Source organism: Tetrao urogallus, assembly GCF_951394365.1.
Source record: "Tetrao urogallus genome assembly, chromosome: 1".
Classification (NCBI taxonomy): Eukaryota; Metazoa; Chordata; class Aves; order Galliformes; family Phasianidae; genus Tetrao; species Tetrao urogallus.
The window spans coordinates 131214788-131238431 of NC_136813.1; the positions used below are offsets into that span (position 1 = coordinate 131214788).

The window sequence follows — 23644 nt, forward strand, 5'->3', positions numbered from 1 at the left end:
TAACAGTGAGCAAATGGAAGCAAATGAAAGAAAGATAAACAGAAACCCTTAGAAATACCTAGAGTAATTCAATATTATTCTGTGTTTTTCTTGCATTTATTTCAAACTTATATTTTATTTTCCTTTGCTCCCACAAACACCATCTGTGAATCTGGGTGGGGTACACGCTCAATCTGTGAGATCTGCCTTAGCAGATTCAATGAATCTCTGACTGCCAGCAATGTGGAAATATGTTACGTAGGTTGCTCTGAAAGTAATGCCTCCTATTTATTTCCATGGGAACTACAACAGCTACAAAAAGCACAACTATTTGTTAAAGGAAATTCTCAGCTATAACACCCTATTTTTCAACTTAATGACCACCTTTAGCTATGCATTTTTCATTGGGAATGAACAAGAACCTGAATGCTATTCTTCACACAAGTTTGCACCAGTGTAGTTGACCCACTGTTCCCATCACCACTACTGAAAAGCACCACCCACCACCTCACTGTCTGGTCCCTTGTCTTGCCACTACCAGCTCTCCTTAAAATAAAAAGGGCTGATGAGAAATGTGACATTGTTAAAATCATACTACCCAAGATAGCTGGTATTAACATTCCATTCTTCTATTTAAAACTTATCAATAACCAGCACACTAGATATAAAGTCTTTTCTAGTTATTTTCTTTCCCTGCAATTTTGTGCTATCGTTTAAGCCATACTTACATGAAGAAGCGAACAAGACCAGGAAGAGTCCTTTAAAGGAAATACTTCAAACTAACACATCATAGAAAGATATAAGCAAAGAGCAAATTTCCTATCAGGGACATATTTATGACTGTATGACATACAAACTAATTATATATTCACTTCTGAAATACTTGATATTTGTAAGTGTCACTCATTTTACAATGAATTTATTCAAAAATGAAAGAAAGATCTTCTACAAAGGATTTGCTTCATGCAGTACAAAACCTAGGTATGGCCTAACTTCCACAAAAATAATTACTTCAAAATTTCATCACTGTCACTAAACGGAGTTTAACCCAAATATCTTTTTTTTTCTTTAATCTATTCATCTGAGTGAAATGGAGCTATAACGGTTTGCATTTTTTAATCCCAAAGTGGATTACACAAAAACAACAATTCCATCAAAGATTTTTTACAACAAGCCTAGTATTACTGGCTACATCTTATTATTAAGGTAAGCATTCTTCAAAGAACTGTATGATTGGAAATCTCTTTCTGATACATAGTGACATTCTATTTGCCGGCTGCAGTTAGAAGTGTCAAAATGAAAACAAAAATTCAAACACATTTTTTTTCATCTTGTCTTTATTGATTTAGACTTCAGAGCTACAGCCAAAAATAGTGCATCTGTAGAAAATTACCACACATGCTATCAATACAACATCATCGTATGTTTAGAATCATAAGCACTTGACAAATAGCAAACAGAACATTCAATCTAATATTTTGGCAGTGCAGTCCATGAATAGGGAATACAGGAAAAGGGATTTATTTTTTTTTTTCTCCAAGAAGAAATATTTCTAAACAGGAATGAGAAACCTCTGCTGAAAAATGAATTCCAGTCACTCTGTAAAACTTGTGACAACTCATTCTAAACACTAACCACTGGAAACTTTGTGTGGAATGTCAAGTGATGTACAGAAGCTGTGATTCAGCTACAGGTACAATGCTTTACTCAGCACTTTGTATGCCATTGAGAAGGTAACTGCATACCCAACTGCCCAAGACAAACCTCTGCTAGGCTGGGGAAGAGGGATCAAGTATGCGAAAGTGTGAAGGATCCTTGCCCCTGCGAAGATCCTAAAATGCAGCAAGGCCGTGGACAGATCAGGGCCACAAAGAGCATACAGCAGTCCAATGCCAAAAAATGGGACAATGTTTTCAAGGTCATTCAGGTGGCCTCTGGAGAAAGAAGCAAAATTGTTTCATAGTGTTACATTTTGTTGAATAAATCACTTCAAGAGCCTTTGCTTTTCAGCATCTTCAAAGTGTTCTACTGTTAAGGCCCTAACACTGCTGCTGGCTTTCTCTACAGTTGGAACTTGATGCAGACACTGAAACAGTTTCAACGTGTTCACCTGACATTGCTCTGGTCTCTAGTGCTGCACTCCACATTTTTACACTTCTGATCCTCTGTCTGTAAGGTCTCCATTTTTCTCTAGAATCTTAGTAACATTATGGACTTACATGAGGTATATGAGTGCAACTTGGTGTGCAAGAATGCATCAAAAGAAAGATTATGACAGCGGGAATTTTCTTGCAGCCTCCTACAACCAAACATCAATTAACCAGTTGATTGTGACCGCAACTACTGGACTTCATTGGCAACTGAAACACAGCAGCAAAAGCTTTTGAGTCTCCAGTAGAACTCCAGTCTGTGCAACGGAGACTTCGGTGAGTGTCACTTCCCTAACAAAACAATTTGAGTCAAAGGGGCACCTGGTCTTAAAACTAATATTGACTTAGATGCCTTCTTAAAATTTACAAATAGGAAAAGATTACTGATAACAAAAAATGCCTATTTTCATTTAACAACTAGCAAATAAAATAACTAACAATTCCTCAAGCAATAGAGGGGGGATATAAGGAAAGCTCAGAACATCTTTACTGCATACTGAGATGAGATTCTTCTTTCTCAGACTTTAATCCAAAAGAGCCATACAGAAATATATTATCCTTCACAGAACTACACCTGCAAGGTGCAACATTCTGAAATCAGAGTTGATCCTTGTCTTCTAGATCTTCTTAAATGGTGATTTTAATGAGAACAGCTCATTCACATTCAAACATTCAAGTTTTTGGTGTAAAAACTTGAATACAGAGAACAAACTAAAAGCTTCATTAAGGAATAACAATAAGTATTAATATAAAAGCTTCCCTTGTTAACACAAGTATATCAAGCACTATATCTAAAGTTACAATCTTGGTAACAGAATATTTTTGCCAATAGCTAAATAGAATTAAATACACTGTAAAATTTAGCTCACTGAACTACACTTTACACTCTGCCACAAATCTGGCAAAACAAAACGCTTACACCACAGGTTGCACACTGCCATACTATTATTAGCGTTCTTCCAGAAGGCTGGTCAACTTTCCTATACAGCTGATACATCAGTGAGTAATCCCAATTCAATCCAGCAAAAAGAACATAGGTTTCGACTCCCACACAGTACCATTTGCCAGATTATGCCCTCATTACAACTCTGGAGTTCCACAACTTTAATATAATTTCACTCCTTTTCCCCGTTATTTCCCTTATACTTTAATAAAAGATGTAACTATTGCAACTCATGCTCAGATTATATAGAAAACTGATTTATACTGAATATATACTGATCCATATTAAATCAATGTACAATCATGTTTTACATCTCCTCACTGCTTTTCCCCTGCACTCAGGATATCATTCAACAATGAGCTATTATAGCAACATAATGAATTCTTACTTTTAGTATGATTGCTGACCATTTGAATGTGGAATAGTTTGTTCACCTTAACAAATTAGTGTAAAAAATTACTACATATTGCAACAGAGAACACACACAGGCTTGCCAAAGAGAACATGATGAAATTAATTCCTTGTTTTAGTACTATTCTGCCACTTAATATAATTTTTTAAATACTTCCATGCATTACCTGCGTACACGTTCAACATCTGCATCAGTCCGCAGGAATTTTTTAGCACTATCACCTTTACCAAATGATGCTGTATCTTCTGGGTTGGCAAATGCCTGTTTCAAATAAAAACACACAAGTGACATTAAATGCAAGGATGCTTCTACTAGTCAAGGCAACTTGATAGAAAGGTCACCCTTTCTACCAATGCCTCTATAACCCCACATAACTGACCTGCATTTAAATGCACAGAGGACAATACATCATTGAATGGATTACTGATTTCTTGAACCTAGCCCAAGTGTAGCTTGCATACTGACTAATAAATGTAATTTAGGCATTTGGATGATGCCTTCTTAGAATATGTATGGATATGGCAGATGATTGAAGGAATGCCAGCGGGCTGAAGGAATATCGGAACCTGGAAGGTAAGAACTACCATCTAAGTCTCCTTCTCACAACTCTTGACCAATTATCTGAAATCTGCATTCGATTTTGAACAAAATACAGTTCTGTGTGGTCTACTAGACTCAATATTAGGCTGTGCTGAAGACCTAGAGAGCTATCTGAAATCAGCAGTAGCTCAAACGCTGTTCTGATAGGACCTCAAAGGCACTGAGTAACATCCTGAACAACAGCATAATTCAACTGTTTTGTCTTTCACCCAGCAAGAATAAAAAGCTGTATTTGAACACAAAAGGACTGCATTAGACTCTTTGACGTGCTGTCTTGCAGAAGCTGATCTGCTAAGAATAATCACATAGGGCAAATCCAAAGCTCTTTCAGCTCATGATCAAGTGTTTCCAACAATAGCCTGTAAGAGATACCTAGCAATGACCAAGAACAAGGCAAACTACACAACGCTTTTCATGTGCACCCTCTCCTAAACCAGATGCAGCTTCTGCATTACTTTTAAACTTCACTGTATTTTTCATATGCTTATCTAGCTTAGTCATCAATCCATGTAAACTTTTAACCTGCCTCTCTCTTTTTTTTTTTTTTGTTTTCGGCCTACATGAAATGGGAAGGCTAAAACAATGAGGGAATGTAAAAAGCTTTAGAATTACTGGATGAAAGGGTCATAGTTGCATAAAACCCATATGTAACCCATATGCCCTTTTGGACCCTATTGGATCGTTATTCACAACATGGTTTCATATCACACTTTATTTGCTTTACAAACTGGATATCCTGGACACCAGCATTATACACAAGACAGTGGAAAACACAGTTCTGAGAAGTTTTATTTAAAAAAGAATAGAGATGATTTAGAAGGGTAGAATAAGTCAAATGCAGCTGCTGGACACAGTCTCCTAACAGACAGTATTCCCAATTTCTTACCTTTCTTGTAATTCTGAAGTATGCAGTTACAAGGCTCATAAGCATCATTTTTACAAGAACAATAGCTGCATAGGTAGCATAAGCACGGAAGACTTCATTGTCAATTAGCTGGGTCGATTTAGCCATTTCTCCACTTCTCACTGATGACCTTTGAAAAATACTGAAGTTAGACTGACATTAGAGCAACCTAAAGTTCTGACAACAGGACTGACAGAACGGATTTGGTGGGGTGTTTTTTTTAGCATCACTACACTGCAATGACAACACAACTTTGGCTCCCTAAAGAAAGTCGTTTCAAACAAGTTTATTTTTCCTCAATTTACTTCCAGAAAGACATGATCTAATACCTTAAGATGGTAAACTATATTACCATTTTATTTTTCTCTTCTGCTACATTGCTTATTAAACTGTCAATTTTGATAACAAAACTTTTTAGTACAATACAAAATGTAGTCGAACTAGAATACTTCTCAAATAACACAACCAGCTACAGACCATCATCTAAACTAATGAATTTCCCTAAGCAATTATCAGGATACAAAGAGCGGGATGACACAATATATATATTATAGTGCTTAAAGAAGAAAATTAGTATTGCCTACCTTTTTTTTTTTTTTTTTTTGCAAAATGACACAATTATAACTGCACTTCAGTTTTCAAACTAATAGCTGTCTTCCCACCCAGTAATAACTTATGATCAAACTGAGATAAACATACATACTTTTCCTTTGAGATCCAGTTCTTAAAAGTTGTTTTTAGTAGGATTCACAGGCAAAAATTAAGTTGCAACGACAAAGAACAGAACTATTTATGCATTTACCATGGGAGGTTTAAAGCTAATGGAAGTTCTTTTCAGTGAGGCTCTAACAAACCCACAACCCAATGGAGGTAGTATCTTTTATCAACAACGTAAAGACAGTTCTGAGGACTGAATGTGTATAAAATAAAAAGCATGCCCACTTGCACATTTTATTTGTGAACTGCACAGAGTAAGTCTTCAGTCTCACCAACTCATCACACATTCAGTGAGTTGGACTGCATAAAACAAGTATGTCTTAGCCCCCAGTTGTTTCATTCAAGACCAAAATAAATGTACTTTTTTTGTCACAATTAACTTCATTATTTCCTATTATATCTCAACAATAGTCACAAATATATATATATATATATATATATATATATGTATATATAATGTACAGATCTAACAATCTCTCATTTTGCCTCCAGCAAGGAGTCACTGTCAGCTACAACCAAACCAGGGAAAATGGACCAGCTAAGAGCTGTTAAGATTCTTGTTCAGAACATCTCCTTGGTGGGGAAGAGGACAGGACAGAAATAAGCAGCAGCTTGCTCTGTGAAACAAACCTAGCCTTTCCAGAATAGGTCTGGTTGCAACAGTGGAATTTTGCTCCCTCCTTTATCATTTCCAGAACAATGGCTAGATCACTGGGCCAAGAACTGGGACTCACAGTTATGGAACAAGGAGCACCATTCTTTCCACTCACACTGCAGTACAGCAGCTCTGAGGACATCCAGCAACTCAAAAAAGATATTACTCAGCAATGAACAGAAACTGTCATTTCTAACTTTGTATCACAGCAAGGAGTATGTGTGATTTCATAGGGGAGAAAAAAAAAAAAAGAAAGAAAGAAGAAAAACAAAGAAAGTAAATCTATGGCTTCAGAGCATTTTTCCATAATTAATTTGAAAGCCACACTGAAAATATATTCAAGAACTATGAAAGTCATGAGAAGCTGTTCATGAGAGTATTATTCACACTCGAATTATACCACACTTGTCCATTTTTATGACTAGTAAGGTTAGCATAATCTAATTTTCTTCAAGCCCAGGCCTTGCTTTCGCTATGAAAATGGAAAACTGAAGACAAAGAATTCATAGTTTTAACACCAGTAGAAAAGCAATAAAATAAAATAAAATAAAATCACACTACATTCAACAACAGCATAAAACTTAAAGGGATAAGTCTACTAAAGCTGCCAGCAGCCTTATCTGGAAATACAGCACCTCGCTGTAGCGTGAACAGAAGTTTGGGTCTGCTAAACACACAAGCCCAGATCCCATGCACAGGCTCTTCAAAGTGGAGGGGGAAGATATTTCAGTACATTCAGGTCCTCGCTAGGCATTCACTTCACATGTTCTGACTGGCTGTGTGTTCCCCATGTGGTTGTTATGAGCCGAAGTTCAGCCGCGGTGGCCTTTTGCTGTTCATTTGTTGTATCGCCACTTTCCAAAGTGTCACGGCAAGTCCAGCTTCTTCACAACACACGCTCCGTTCTCCCCCACCGCACCCCTGAGCTCTGGCACTACACCCGCCCCTTCCATAACCTGCAACCACTTATCCACAGAAGCGCCTTCAAAACCTCGTAAGGAAACGCTCAAAGCCACGCTGAAGTCACGAGGCCTCCTGCTCCCCTATCAAATCCGAGCTGTGAACTCAACGCACGCTTAAGTTACTGTAGGCCAAAGCGAAACTGCGCCTTTTTGGACATTCGGAGAGTCAGAAAACACTCTGACACAGAGCAGAGCCGCGGATATCGCTGGCCCGGCCACCGCTCCCCACGGCGCGGCCTCGCAGCGAGCTCCAGACACCGGGCCTCCCTCTCGTCGCCGCCCCCCCCCCCCCCGCCAGCTCCTAGCGCTCCCCCCAGGCAGTGCCCGGGGAAACCCCGCCGCCTTTCGCGGAGCACAGCCTCGGGGAGGGCACAGAAACCTTCCACTCCGCTCCAGTCCGCAACGGGAGCCGCCATCACGCAGCACCCACGCACCTCACCGGGTCCCTTCGCAGAACGAACACAACGCCACGAGCCTGCCGCGCTCGGCCGGACACTGCGTTTCCGCCCAGCCCCAGGGCCCGGCCCCGCCTTGCCTCGCCTCCTCGGCGCGGAGGCGGGTCTCGGGCGGGCGCGGCGGGAGGCTGGGGGTTGTGTGCTCGCGGAAGTGGTTAGGGGTCACTGTGGCTGTTGTTGGGCTGAGAGAGGCCTGGCTGGCCCCGGGGTGTCCTTGCGACTTCCCGGCAGACCCGGCTGCTGGTTCGTCAGCGGCCCTTTGCCTGATTGACCCTTGCCAGCATTGCCTGAAAGACAACGGCAGGAAAAAGCAAATAAACCACAAAAAGCACTTTGGTTTGTACCTTCACAGGCATAAGGACTTATAAAATCCTGGAGGGAAATCAAAGTTAGCAGCCCAAGCAGGCTTCGTTAGAAATAGAATTGCTGAGGTTGGAAAAGACCACCAAGATCATCTAGTCCAACCGTCAGCCCATCCCCACCTTGCCCACGAACCACATCTCTAAGTATCACATCTACACATTTCTTGAACACCTGTAGGGATAGTGACCTCACCACTTCCCTGAGCAGCCTGTTCCAATGCATCACCACTCTTTCTAAGAAGAAATTACTCCTAATATCAAACTTAAACCTCCCCTGGTGCAACCTGAGGCCATCGCCTCTGGTCCTGTTACCAGGGAGAAAAGCCCAGCTGACACCTTGCCATAATGCCACAAGCTCCTTTCAGGGAGTTGTAGGGAGGGATAAGGTCACCCTTGAGCCTCCTCCAGGATGGACAATCCCAGTTCCCTCAGCTGCTCCCCGTAAGACTTGTGCTCCAGACTTTGCAGCTTCATTGCCCTTCTCTGGACACACACCAGGGTCACAAATTTCTTGTCATGAGGGGCCCAAACAGCACAGTACTTGAGGTGCGGCCTCACCAGTGCCGTGTATGATGCACCATGTTCAGTGATGACACAAGCTCCCAAATGGTCTCAAAGCTTACTTGAAAAACTACTAAAGTGCCTAAAATCTTAGTACTTTCAGTCCTTACTTTCAGATGATGGATCTGAACTTTAACCAAAGGCAAAGTTCTTTTTGTTGTGAAACCACCAGTGCTGTTGCAGTTAACAAGCATCGTGCTGTTTTGCAATGCCGAACTGAAAATAAAGGAACTTCAGTGCTGGGCATCAGCTTCTCCTAACCAACTCAGTTAAGTGCGATGAAAGGAGGAAACCTGGTGTGCAAACTTCCCTCTGCTTCTGCAAAGAAAAAGGCAGTATTCCCTTGACACTGCTTTTCATAACTGAAACAGTGTTTGTGACTAAGCTTATATAAACAAGGCTGAGAAAGATGTACACAAATGTACTCAGGTACACAATAAGGATTTCAAAAATAATCCTAAAGCTATGCATGAAGTAGAAAGGAATACAACTTTTAAAGCTGCATCATTATTGAAAAACTGATATTGTATACACGTATCCAACATTATTTGAGGCTATTTCAGTGCCTCATGTCACATTCAGCACCTTTGTTTTCAGACCTACTGTGTCTGGTTTTATTAACCATCAAACAGCAAAATTCAGTTGTGCAAGGACTTTAGCTCATAAACTGTTTTTAATTGACTATAAGAGTTGAGTTGAACAACCTTTGTTCCCAGCAGTGACACAGCAAATTGTATTTTACTTGAAGTCAACAAAGCAAGTCATGTGAGTGCAAATACTGTAGGTGAGAGAGTGGAAATTTTGCAGATTTTTTTCACACAGGGAATGAATTTCTAAAAATTCTGGAAATGTTTCAGCAGTTCATAACTGTTCATTCAAGGCAGAAATTTTATCTTAATAAATATTTGTATGCCACCTAATATTATATATCCCAATTACACGATCTAATTAGTCATTATGATAAAAATATAATTATTTTGTATTACCTCATCTTTTTTTTTTTTTTTACTGTTTAATACTGTACTCCTTGTCTGAAGGAGGTAAACCTACTAAGTTAACAGATTTAAATTAAATCCACATTATTATACTTGTGCAGAAAAGTTGGTAATTGATTTATCCTTAGAGTATGAAGGTACTTTTAAAGGCCATCCAACAACCTAAACCTACCTTCTTTTGGTTTGAAACCATTTATGCTTGTTCTGTCACCACAGACCCTGCTAAAGAGTCTATCCCCTTCCTTCTTTACAGCCCCCCCTTTAGATACTGAAATGCCACTATCAGTTCTCCCCTGAGTTTTCTCTTCTCCAGGCTGAACAGCTCCTGCTCTCTCAGCTTCTTCTTGTAGGGGAGGTGTTCCATCACTGGAATCATTTTTGTGGCCCTCCTCTGGATGCACTCCAACAGGTCTGTGTCTCTCCTGGACTCCACATCTGGACACAGTACTACAAGTGCAGTCTCCCCAGTGCAGAGTAGAGGGGCAGGATCACCTCCCTCACCGTGCTGGCCATGCATCTTTTGATGCAGCCCGGGATACAGTTGGCTTTCTGGGCTGTCAGGGCACACTGCTGGCTCATTACTAGTTTGCCATAGACCAGTATCCCCAAGTCCTTTTCTGCAGGGCTGTGCTTAATCCTTTCATTCCCCAGCTTGTATTGGTAGTAAAAGTTGCTGTAACTGAGGTGCAAGACCTTTTGGCTTTGTTGAGCCTCATTAAGTTCTGGGCCCACTGCTCAAGCCTGTTTAGGTCCTCCTGGATGGCATCTTGTTCCTCAGGTGTGTCCACTACATCACACAGCTTGGTGTCATCTGCAGACTTGCAGAGGGTGCATTCGATCCCACTGTTGATGTCATTGATTAAGATATTAAGAGTATTGGTCCCAGTGTTGACCCAAGGGGGACACTGTTCATCAAGACCTAGACCTGGAAATGCCAGAATGCCAGGAGAAAGACCATAGATATAGGTAGGATTTAAAGAGAATCAGAAACACAGACAGAAATTCTACAAAAAAATCGCCCTTTTCTTTGGATTTCTCATTTCTGTTTTATGGATTCTGGAAATTTAAGCAAGGGAATGAAGAGGGGAGGGAATGAAGAGGGGAAGATAGAAGGGGGAAGGGAGGAGAAGGGAGGTTAAAGGCAGGTTAAGGGAAGGGAAAAAAAAAAAGAAAATAAACAAGAATAGAAGGCAGTATTTCTTGCAAACTGCTTAAGAGTGGGGGGGAGAAGAGTCTAAATAGAGTGCAAATTTGGGGCTATCGTCAGTACAACAGAAGTGAACTTGTGCTCAAGGTGTATTTTCTCTTAAAAGTTCAGTAGCAGCATAAAGTGCCTGTACAACATTTGAAAACTGCTGTGATCTAAGTGAGATACATAACTATGGCTACAGTTGCTCCTGAGGGACCCATTCTCACAGTCCTTACTTGTGAATTTTCCCTTTGATGCTAATAGGATTACTCTTCTAAATCTGTGATGCCGTATCAGCCCAATGCCCAGGGTTATACCAATCATGAAGGGCTTGATCTTGCAAGCCTCATTCATGTGAGAAACACTTTTTCACGACAGTTTTCTCATTGACTTGAAAAACTATCCATATAGCCAGAGACAGTAGAATCAGGACACAAATTTTGGGTCAGCATAAAAGTAGGAATACACGTTTTTCATTTAACCTCCAAGAAGGAATAGATACTTCCCAGTGAGGTCAGATAAATATAATCATTCTCTTTTGACTGCAGGGAAGGCAAAGGAGAAGCATGTATTGATCAACCCTGTTCCATCCTGTCTCCTTCTGTGGCTCCATTTACTCATCATGATTGGACTGGTAAAGAATGTACCAACAATACTTTTTCACCCCACCTGAAGCTTCTGCTCACCCTCTTGCCCCTTGCTAACATAAATTAGTTGTGTAGCTGTTCTGTAAAACTGGGGAGTTAATACCTCATGCCTTATAACAACTGATGATTTACAGAGTAAAACAAATCATGAACAGTGAGATATAGTACATATTTTAACTCAAAACCTGTTTAATGCCAAAGCGTAACATAAATGCTTAGTATAATGGACCAGTCAGTTTTTGTCCATGAAAACCTACCTCCTCTGATTAGAAAGCACTTTCACTATATCAAATGTTGACGTTCATGTAATTTCACTGCGATTCACATGCATCTGCTTCAGAAGATCTCACACTGCTATATATGTTACTCCAAAAGTAATGCCTCCTGTTTATTTCCGTGGAGACTACAGCACCTACAAACAGCTGAATGGCACTATTTGATAGCATGAATTCTCAACTACAAAACACTGTTTTTCAACATAGTCACCACCATTAACTATGCATTTTCACTAGGAACAAGATGAACAAGATGAACTATTCACTATTCACTAGGAACAAGATGAACTATGAACAAGAGCCTGCGTGCCACTTTCAAAAAACCTGCACCAGAGGAGGTGACACACTGTTGCTGTTGCCACTGCTGAAATGCGCCATCCACCACCTCACTGTGCTCACCTTCAGTGTTTGTTCTCCATAAAATTTTAACAAATGTTGATGGATGTCAGTGAGTGCCATTATTTTGCATGGAGAAATTAAATGACACAACTTTTCTTCATATGCACTTCCATGATGCCATTTTGTCAGACTGCCCCTTTGCTGCCATTTGTTGCACTGCAACAAGATGCAATGGAATACTGGTGGGAAGGTTCAACCTCTACTGTCATACCACCAGCATCCATCTCTGACATTCTGGGCCAACATACCAACATGGGAGGTTTTACTTTTGGAGAAGCTCTTGTAGTTTCTCTGGGGAATTGCTTTAAAAATAGTGATCTTTCTTCAGTTAGGAATGTTTCCTACTGGTTATAGCTCAGTGAAGGCTTCTCTGGCATATGCAGCCTTTTGGTTGGAGTTAGGACTCAAGACCAGATATGTACATCCCATGTGTTTCTTCTAGTACATTCAGTTAGGATGATCTCTACTCGGAAACTCAAACAATGAATGCACAGAAACTGAGGCAACATAACAAATCACAGTTTCACCAAAATAGATGTCTCTTATTTCATTAAAAATGTCTTTACAGTTCCTCATTTTATTAGTGTAAGGGCTGTAGCACAGAACAGCATTCTTCACATTGTGAGCTCCCAGAGGCAGGAAGTGTTCTGTGTTTATACAGAACCAACCTGACTGCATTCTCATCAGTTTGTAAGATGGGCTGTTCACCGGCACCTCTAAGTACTTATAATAATAATCAAAGAGAATCTTCTCACTTTTTTAACAGGCATGTGATGTACACATTGTCAGTTCTTTTGTTTGATTTTTGAACAAGTGTTCATCCTAATGTGTTCTTATTCATCAGACTGTGTGGAGAACAACAGTTCTCAGCAGTCGAAGTTAGATTGTTTAAAGAATTCCAGTCACTCACTTATGAGAAGGAAACAAAAGTAGATGACATATTTGACCAGTTTCAGTAGGAGGTGACCGCCAAGCAGGAAGAAAAGGCAAAGGAGGACAATCTCTATAAAGCACAGGAATGATCATGTCTACTGTTTACCTTTTCAGTTATACCTTTCCAGAAATTCCACAAAGCTCGTTTGATAGCCAGTTAAAGGGACAATGAGAGAGGTTATCTTCTGAAGTTGCTTACTTACTTCCATAAAGTTCTTTCAGTGAACACGTAAAACAAGGATTAAGAGTCACTCTTTCCATAAAAGAAATATTCAAGCTCATGAAAAATATTTATAGACTGATGCTGTACTTATCTTGATGCCTAAGCTAAGGAAGAACCCAGAAAAGTTTGAGCAAGCATAGAGGTGAGCCATTTCAGTGGGTCTGTTTATTAAGCACATCATGGAACATAGTTTGCTTTAATTCTTGCTTTGCTGCATGTGCATACAGCAGCAACGGTTCCACTTCTGAGGATATATCAGCAGCACAGAACCACCTCTGTGGCTGACAGTAGTACATATGTGGTGAGGTGTTTAAAGACTCATGCTGTATTGAAGTAAAAAGAGCTGTAATCTCAGCTTTTGTAAGGCTATTCGATCTGTAAAATTTTTGTTAGGAAAGCAAGATATTTCACATCAGTAAAGGCCATGAAAGATTCACTATCGTTATAATATTCAGATGTGCCAATAAAACTGATTTTGCAGATGTGTGGTAAGTTACATTTAAACTAATCCCATGCAAAGTTATTTGTTAAGCATTAAGTGCAGCCTGAAGAACAAAATGTGATCCTTTTAAAATAATGGTAGCAGAAAGAGAAAAAATATTTGCAAGAGCTGAAAGACTTATCTAGCGTTACCTTACAGATCAAGCAAGGTCCAGAGAAGAGGCAAAGTGCATAGAGTAAAATTAATTTTAAGACATTGAGGTTATAATCATTACTACAAGTTACAAAGCCATAAGGCCACTCCAAAGGCACAATGAAAGCTTGCAATGAATTTAAGTGAGCTACTATGAGAAACTGATAAAAATTATACAAACAGAAAATGCCAAGGTATCTCTGCAGACAAGAGAAGTAAGCAAGCAAAAACTTTATAGAAACTGCAGCTAAAGTAGGTATCCCATGGATTGCAGAACAATGCTATGTCTTGGTTTTTGATTCCCTCCTTTTCTTAGTTGTACGTGTAAGTTCTTCCTGGTCATATCATCAATTCAGCTAGTCTTTACTAACTGTTTTTATTTTCGAAAAAGCCACCAATAAAAGCCTTCCAGGAAGCATCTAGAGAGAGATTTATATTCATTCTCCAAAAAACTATCAAGAATTTGTCAACTCCTGAGGACTACAGTCTTCTATTTCCTAGTCCATGCATGTTACTTTGCATGGGCGCAGAAAGTCAAGGTTTCTTTGCGCAAATTCAAAAAAAAAGTATAAAGCTATTCAATTTGCCTCACTCTTCGTGGGGTGAAATTTGTAGGTCTGTTCCATTGGCACTTCCTTGCAAAACTACCATAAAAATTAAAAAACAATTCCAAGCCTTGCTTACATGTCTTCACTGGTCTGTGGGCTGCAGCCTTTTATCAGAGCTGTTCCTAATCTGTTATTGAGCCACAGATGGGGATGTAGCAATGCTATTCATTAACTCTATTGCTGCTTAATGGTGTAACAGGGAATCTGTGATGAATCTCATCTCCAAACACACTCTCACACACTAGTTAATTACTTCAGTATCACACTGCTGAGCTAATGTTGAAGAGAAGGAGGAAGAAAAAGTAGTGTTAGTTGTTTTGCACTTCTGTGACAGACTTTGGAGGTAGGAAATGGAGAAACCTCTAGCATCTGAAATTTAAATTACATAAAGCATTTTAGATTGATAGAATGTAATTATGTCAAGCTGGAACTTTGCTAAGTTTATTTAATTTCCTCAAATGTCAGTGACTGCTACGCAGCAGGCTGGAAGTTGGAAAATCCAGGTTACTAGGACATGCTTGGGTAGAATTATATGAATTTTCAAGTATTTATGATTGGCACAGCTGCAAGCTTGAAATTCTTTTATCTGTACATAAAGCCTAAGTGTCCAAGTCTCTTCATAGCAACTGCACTATTGCTGTCTTGTTTCCAAACTATTCCTCATTGCCTGGAGCACTAATACTGGCTTTCAGAGTATAATGCCATAACTTAGTGCTGCACAGGCAAATCATTTAATTGTGGATTCGGCTGTGATGATTTTAAAATCAGGAATGCGCGTTCTTTTGTCCCATTTCTGAAATTCAGAATGGTGAGGCTTAAAATCAAAAACATCAGCAGTGCCTGATTGAGAACCAGTCTTATGTGTTGCACTTAAAAAATACCTTTGTGATGTGAAAGAAACAAGCTAGCTAGCTTCAGCTTCCACCACTTCATTAATCATGGAATGGTTGTTAGGAAAGGACCCTGTATTTGTCTATAGCTGAGCAGGTAAAGTTATAAAGGTAACTTTGAAAGCATCTCAAATCTTATTGTGAGGTTTTTATATTCATGTAGATGTAGGTATTTATGTAAAACAGTAGAAGTGCTAGGTCCTGCTGGTTGAAGCAAGCTCATTTTTCCAAAAGGGTGCTGAACAGTTCTGTGGCAGTATGAACTCTTGGTGACTGCCACTCTTAACTGGGTTTGTATCATAGATGGGTGTGAATAGGCTAAATGGCTTTATGAGAGCTTTATGTCTCTTACTTCACGGTAGGACTTTTGGATTCTGCCCAAGTGACAGATCAGGGAAGTGGCAAGAGGAAGCAGACACCCCTTACTTCTGGGTAACTGTTGTTACACTGCAAGAAAAAAAGACTGGAGATTTCTGCCTTGAGCAATTTGGCTGTCCCCAGCCTGTAGCTTGAAAGTTGTGTAATGAATGCAAAGTTAGTACATGCTGTTCAGTGAGAAGTGACTGCTCAAAGTGTGCTCATCTGGGATTTAAATCTGTGTGCAAGTTGTTCTTATTTAAGAGTTAAGAGGCAAACTGTGTAACTGGTGTGAGCCAAACATCATTGTTTTAAAAAAGCAATGTTGATAACAAAAGTTATCAGCAATTATGGGGCCTACTCCAGCAGCACCATTGCAATATGTGGAGACTTCCCAGGTAGCAAAGTTATTTTTATTAGTATATCCCTTCCCCTAGCCCTTTGTACTGAGCCAACTTTAGAATCAGCAAAATGACTTGGAACCAGTACATTTTAGCCCCAGCAGGACAACCAACCACACTTAAACTGTATTACCATACATTAGTCTTAAAAAGAGTTCCTCAGCTGCAGTATATAAACCTGTAGTAGGTTAAAGTCATCCTTGATGTAAGTCCACGGACTTCAGTTGATCAGAGATGAATATAGACAATTCAATATTTAACAATCATCATCAAATTTTGCTTAGTTGGCAAGAAAAGGAGCAATTTAAGATCTAGAGCCTCCTCTATGTTCTATCTTCCTGAATCTTTACTTGCTTGCAGTAGTTCTCTGCTAACAGGAATAACACTGCAGGGCTGGCTGTTGGTTATTTTCTGCTGCAGTACAAGATTACTCCTCATGATTTTATGGTGCAGCCTTAGACTTTAATAGTCACCTGGGACAATTATTCAGATACTGTATTGTGCAGTAAGATTGCTTTTGAACAGCTGCAGAAATACTTAACAGAGATACACTCCCTAAAGCCCTGTGATGGGAAATAAAAACAAACAAACCAAAACATCAAGACAAGAGTATGTGTCCTGCTCCATCTTTTAACTTTTTTTAAAAAAGGAGTTTTGCAAGTGATTCAAAAGTTAATTTGGAAAAGGACCATTTTTCACTTAGTGGTTCATGTAACGCCCAGAAATAATAGGCTATAAATTCATACTCAGTCACTACACAAACACAAATCCTCTTTGGGCAAAGCAGTGACCCAGCACATGGTGCTTTGCCAGCCAATTCTCATTAAAAGGATGAAGAGGTGATAAGACAGGATGCAATTACTCTCTCTGGTAGTGATGATGTTCTTTGGTGCAATCCCATATACAAAGAACATCACAAAATCAAGTGTTCCTCACTCTGGTAAAAATGGGCAATTTTCTTTCTCATAACTTGAACCTTGCCATTCTGATGAGTACTATGTCATAGCAAAAATATTATTTCTCTTTCTTTCCCCCAAGCCATGATAGCCAGTTACACTCTTTTACACTCTATTGCAACTAGTTAATTTATCTGGCACTGCAGTTCTAACAAGTCCTTGTGAAAATCTTTTGGCCTATGTAACACATTTGTGGCTTAGCTTGATGCTTCATGTTGTCCTAAGTCTCACTGCACAAGGGGATACTCACCTACACTATCTACTTAGCTCAAATAAATAGTACTCACACATAAAATTTTATGGAATCCATTAATAACTTTCGTTGTAGCTATCTGGTCATCAAATCCTGCCTCCATTTCTGGACTCAGAAGGGATTTGGCAATACAAGAAAAAGAATCATAGAATCATGCAATTGCTCAGACTGCAAAAGACCCCAGAGATCATTGAGTCCAACCACAACCTAACCAAACTACCCGAACTCTAGCAACACTCCGCTAAATCATATCCCTGAGCACCACATCCAGATTGTTTTCAAACACATTCAGGGATGGTGACCTCCCTGTGGAGCCTATTCCAGTGCTTCACAACCCTTTCTGTAAAGAAGATTTTCCTGATATCCAACCTAAATTTCCCCTGGCTCAACTTAAGGCCATTTCCCCTCATCCTGTCAGCTGTCACCAGTGAGAATAGACCAATCCTGCTCTCACTGTAAGCACCTTTCAGACTGTGGAAGAGACAACATGGTCTGCCCTCAGCCTCCTTTTCCCCAGATTAAGCAGCTCCAGTTCCTTCAGTCGCTAGTCCCAATTCCTTCAGTTGCTGAAGTAGAGAAATACTCTTGCTTAGCTTGATCTCTGAGAAGGATCCCTGTTTGGTTTTTTTCCTGCAGATGGGCAGTTAGTGGGAGTTCAGGAGGATCTACTAACCCATTCCTCCAGTGCATCATAACCAATTTTCTCTTAAGATGCAGTTTGAGCATTTCCTTAGTGTTTTCTCACAGGATAACTCTGCAGGCATAGTCAAGCTAGGAAAATATTTTGTACTATATACTATGTGTGATAGGCTGGGACTTTAGTGGCTTGGTACTAAAAGACTGCTCGTTCACTTTTCACTGGTGTGTGCTTCAGTGAAGTTGCTCTTGATTTATAACTAGATAAGCAAAACCAGAATCAGACCCTTGCTACTCATTTCTGTGGGAGCAGCACTGGGCCTTACATGCTCTTGCGTTCATTATATACCTCAGTATCAAGTCTTGCAGCTTTGATTCATAGAGTTCTCTTTAATTTGATACATGCAGGCTTCCAGACTAGATCACATTGCAGCAGGATAGCAATCCTCAGGAGAGCATTTCAGCTTGAGAAATTCATGAAGAGAGTGACTTTGCTGCTTGCTTTCAATGACACTTGTGGAATAGGAAAGAGAAGTGAATGAAATGGAATTGCCAGCCTGTTTCCAAATATGTACTCTATTAGACAATGGATAACAAGTACCATCCTCAGCAACACAGTTCTAGTTATTGTGCCAGTTTCTATTGGATTATAGTTTTTTTCCCATCTGTAATCTTTAATTTTACATTTAGGGCAAGGTTTTCTTATCTGTGTGCACTGCACACTGGAGCTTTGAACTACTCCCTTATGCCCTTTGCAGAAAAAATATTTCATTGGCTTTGTCTGGGGTGGAGGTCAGCAGGAGGAGCACGGCCTCGTTACCATGCATCAGGGAAACACCTTGCATTCACCTCTTTCCTCATCTGGCCTCCTGCACTCTGACCAAGAGTATTGGATTCAGAGCAGGAAAGGAGCCATCACATTGAAAGATGACATAGAGCTAGGGTCAGTAACTTCTTCATGGAGTAGAGCCAGTTTTATTCCTGCTGTTTTCCTGAGGCATGAAAAATATCTCTCCTTACTCAGGAAGGATTGTAGTGTAGTAATTGTTCCTTTTTATTTTTAATTTTACTTTTTCATCAGTAATGAATAGAACTCCTATTGGCTAAGGCATTTCACTATATATTGAGTATACTGAAGTTGAGGGGAATGAAAAAAGGCCTTGGGAGTAGCTATAGTGACTCATAAAAGTATATATAGGTATATGCATAAAATGACTAGGAGCTGTACAGTGAGAATTAGAAAGCATTCTTTAAAAAAAAAAAAAAAAACAACAATAATAATAAAAGTAACCAGCTTACCACACTGAGAACAGGAGGTTTATGCCCTTTTCAACAGAAGACTGGCTTCCCAGCAAGGGTATTTGGGATTAAGTTCCTTCTGTTTTATACCCTGAACTAACTTCCATTCAGATGCTTATCTACAGAAAGCAATATCTGATTACTGGTTTGTAATGGTGGCATAAACAGTCTTCACGCTAGAAAGTTGTTAAGCTGAATAAGGGATTTGGGTGAATTACATGTTGAAGAAATAGTAGGGAAAATGTGACTGACTATGTCCTAAGAACAGAACAAAGCAAAGATGCCTGGCATACATCTTCTTCCTAGTCCTTGTCATTCTGTCCTGGAAAACTTACTTGGAGTATGCAGATCATGAAATAGACTTATAGCTCTAGTGAAGTAAAGATACCTCAAGAAGCTACAGACTGAGGATCTATATACTGTGAAACATAAAAACAGAAGTGAATTGTGGAGACTCATGCTGTTGATGCTACTGGATGTGTTCTTTAAATGTAACTTGCCTTCCAAAAATCTTGGATTAGAACACAGTCAGAGACAGAATGGGATGTGTGTTAAGGCAAGGGAAAAAACATTTTTGGATGGATACATATTTAGGCACTACAGTCCAACAGTGTTCTGAGTGCTAATGTATCATGATTTCAGAACTGATTCCTTGCTTTGGTGAGTTTTCATTTTATCTTCATTGCTTCTGTTAAAAAAAAGGATTCTTTATTTCATGATGCATTTAATTTTCTGTTCACTGGCCCCTCAAAATTCTGTGTGTGTGCTCACACTATTACTCTTTGTGGAAGTATGTTTGCAAATGGCACTTTTAGTAACAAAAAATGAATAGGCATGTGCATTCAAATCCACTTACTGCCTTGTCAAAAAACTCATTTGTTTCTGTTTCGTGAGATCAGCTTACTGACAATTGTCAAAAGCCTATTCAATAACAGTCATATTTGTTTATTTTACATTTTTTTTTTCCTGAAACTTATAACCCATTTGAGCTCAGAGTAATCATCTACCAAATGAATCTTTTCCAACAGAAGCTTTTCAAAGTGTACTTTAACCCTTTTTAGGGACTTCATATTTCTATATCATTTTATGTTCAGATTCAGCAAGAGACCATGAAGGATAACTATCTTGCTCAGTTGTGCACACTATGCAGTACTGTACATACAGTCATGCTGATACCTCTCATGCAGTGGTTTATGAGATCCAAACAGATAAAGAATGTTTCAAAAATCATAATACAGTACACATCTGCCAAATTCAATTCGTAACGCTTTGTACTGAGTAGGGAATTACCTGCTTACTCAGATAACTGAGTCTGAGGTGGGGCAGATAAGTGACAATCTTTCTGAAAGGGCAGATAATAGTTGGTGTGTTGCTCCCACCTCCTTGTTCTAAGGACAGGAATAGAAAGACTTGTTATATCCACCTCAACAGTAATCTGAGTGAACTACAAGAAGAGGTGAGAGATGAACTAGTCAGTGACGACAGTTCAGTTCTTGGTTCCTCCTGTGACACCTGACAAAAATACTGGTGCAACAGTCACATTCTGTCATTTGCTGGGAAGTGAACTAAGATCCTGAGCTTGTTTCAACAGGCAACCAAGCAATTAATTGTCAGATGATGGCTTTTGGTCACTAGTCATCCTGACATTTTGATAGCAGGGATGAAGATTTCATTCTCCACTTCTACCTGTGGGCTTTATACTTGGTGCAGTAGCTTTTTGATCTTTCAGATTGTGATCTACCAAAGTCAATGAAAAGACCAACTACTTCAGACCTTGTATTCAGTACATGTTAAATATCCATAAAGCTTCATATCTGAAGTCAATAGAAAGCTCAAGTCCATGAATTTCACAAGGTCCTTCTAGTTCCATGTCCTCTGGACCTTGGTGACCCAGAAACCAACATCTGTCTCATATCATTACCTGTGTTGAAGCCTGTTGCTAAATGTTACACCTTAGTTTTCACGGGGTGGTTATTGCAAGCCTCTTCTAGGACACTTAATCTACCCTATCAAAAGGCAAGATTTTGAAGTTGTTAAACTTACTCAAGGGCAGAAGCCAAGTTCTTCCTCGCCAGTGCTGACTCCAATTGCTCTTTCTACATAAGATTGCAGGTTTTGCCCCTTAAGTTCTTAGACATGTAACAAAGTTAAGTGACTATCCCTTGTTCAGGGATGCAGTTTTTTTCCCATCCTGCTCACATTTTTCTCAGCTATTAGCACTACACTACATGATGCACTCAATCTCTTCACTGCCTTTCCAGTCTACAGTAGTCAAGGCAAACATACATCCAACAGCATAAATGAACTCCTTTACCTTCCCGTATAGCCTTATAACCGAAGGGCACATTCTAGGTCCCATATATTTAAATTATGTGTATGTTCACTATTACTTATAGTACATGATTTCTTTAAATCTTTCATGAAGTTACTTCAGTCACTTAATTGTGTATTTTCAGGTGCACCATTTGATTTATAAGCTTTAAAAAGATCCTCAGAAGTTGTACCCACTCTACTTTTGAAGCAAATTCAGGGACTTAATATTCCTTCCACTCTTTCTGTGACAAGGCAGATAGATTGATATTAATGCTACATAAGGAAGGTTCAAGGGCACGTTACAGTTTGTTTGATTTACTTCAATGTGATCTTTCTGCTGCCAGTCTTCCACTGAAGGTGTTAAACTCTGTGGACATTCCATTCAATCATGAGCATCAGTGCAAGTTTCGTTTACTTACTAAATGTTATTGAATAAACAAGTCATCTAGAAAGTTTTGTGACCTCTTACTATAAGTTCAGAAACACATAAAGTATAACTATTTTTTAATATTTTTAACTCCCTTAAGTCAAGTCCTTTCACTACCATTCTTGCAGAAATGAGGCCTTACCACATCCACAGAAGTAAGGGAGAAGCTTGTGTGACAGCTGACTGTAAACGAAATGCTCTGTCACTGTATGAGTGATATGTAAGTGAACTGCTATACTTAATTATTTGTTACCTTTTAAAGAATAAGCCCAGTCACAAACAATGGCACTTCTTTTAAACTCAAATTTTTCCTGTGATGAAGAAAATTCATAGAGCGTATGTGAATTAGTTGGGCCTTTCTGAGTCTGCCTCTCACAACTGCAGGTGGTGATTGATAGTGATGACATACATTTCCTAAGAACTTTAACCCACAACAGTTAGAGATATCTTATCAGAATAAACAGTGATGGATCAAAGTTTTCAACTATTAAGTTCATGCCAACCATGAACCTAAATGTATCTTACAAAGCAGAAAATTTAATTTTTCACTCCTGCATTTTTGTGCAATGGTTTTAAGAAAGAATACTGATCAGCTCCCTGTCTATTTTCCTTACAGAATCAAAGTTCATTATGCAGTGCAGGAAGTAAGGAAAATAGTATTAAATTGTACTGACTAACAGCATCGTACAACAGAATGGTGGTTAAATCAGTTTGGTTTATTTACGGGCAAGGATGGAGGGTTAAGATAGGTTGTATTGAAACCTGGTTTAATTTATCCATTTTTGCTGCAATATCAGTGCTATAAATGTAGCATATTTTATTAAAAATAACATAAGTACTATTATTTAGCATTTTAACTGGAGCACATTCCAGTTAAGCTAGTTGCTTTAAAACCAAAATAAAATTCAGATCTGTCAGAGCAACCACATTGGATATATGAGTTAGGTTTGCAACTGCAGTAATGACAATAATGCATGTGCCGTGCAGAAATTTAGGTATGACAATAGCTCTTTGCAAGATTCAGGCTAAAGTTGGAGTGATAGCAAAATTTCAGTTCAACGAGCAGTAGGAGAGGAGGGTTGGAAAACACAAAGGTTATACCCATGCATGTTGAGAATGCATTAGGTACTGCACAACATAGTGATGATTCATGTTACATTTGTGGAATATCTGAAAGAGACTATTGAGAGGTTTGGATATAAGGAGCTCAGGTGTCAATAAAATTTCGCTCCGCTGGGCTTATGGGATGTGGTAGGGATGAACTTTTTCCACAGTGCTTAACTTCTTTCTTACGATCTGAAGGTACAGACTTAAACAATTAGGTGTCGTTGACTGTTGTGATTATGTTGCAAGTTCTTTGACACCTGAGATTATTCCTGAAATCCAAATTCTTCAGGCAGGTGACTCTATGAGAATTTCTCTTGCTACTAACTTTGTGATAGTATAGGAGGAGGGAGTTAAAATATATGATCAAGTGTAGCCCTAAAAATCAAGCCAACAGAACACATA

General features: G+C 39.3%; 1 protein-coding gene across 1 annotated transcript; it reads right to left on the reverse strand.

Annotated features, from left to right (window-relative positions):
• Positions 1 to 1666: 1666 nt before the first annotated feature.
• MGST1 (microsomal glutathione S-transferase 1) lies at positions 1667 to 5096 on the reverse strand (the record flags this gene model as incomplete). The annotated part of the gene is made up of 3 exons (XM_079541041.1): positions 1667 to 1913; positions 3651 to 3745; positions 4971 to 5096. 3 exons carry the CDS (start codon positions 5094 to 5096, stop codon positions 1667 to 1669), a joined length of 468 nt encoding a protein of 155 aa, XP_079397167.1.
• Between the last annotated feature and the right edge of the window lie 18548 nt (positions 5097 to 23644).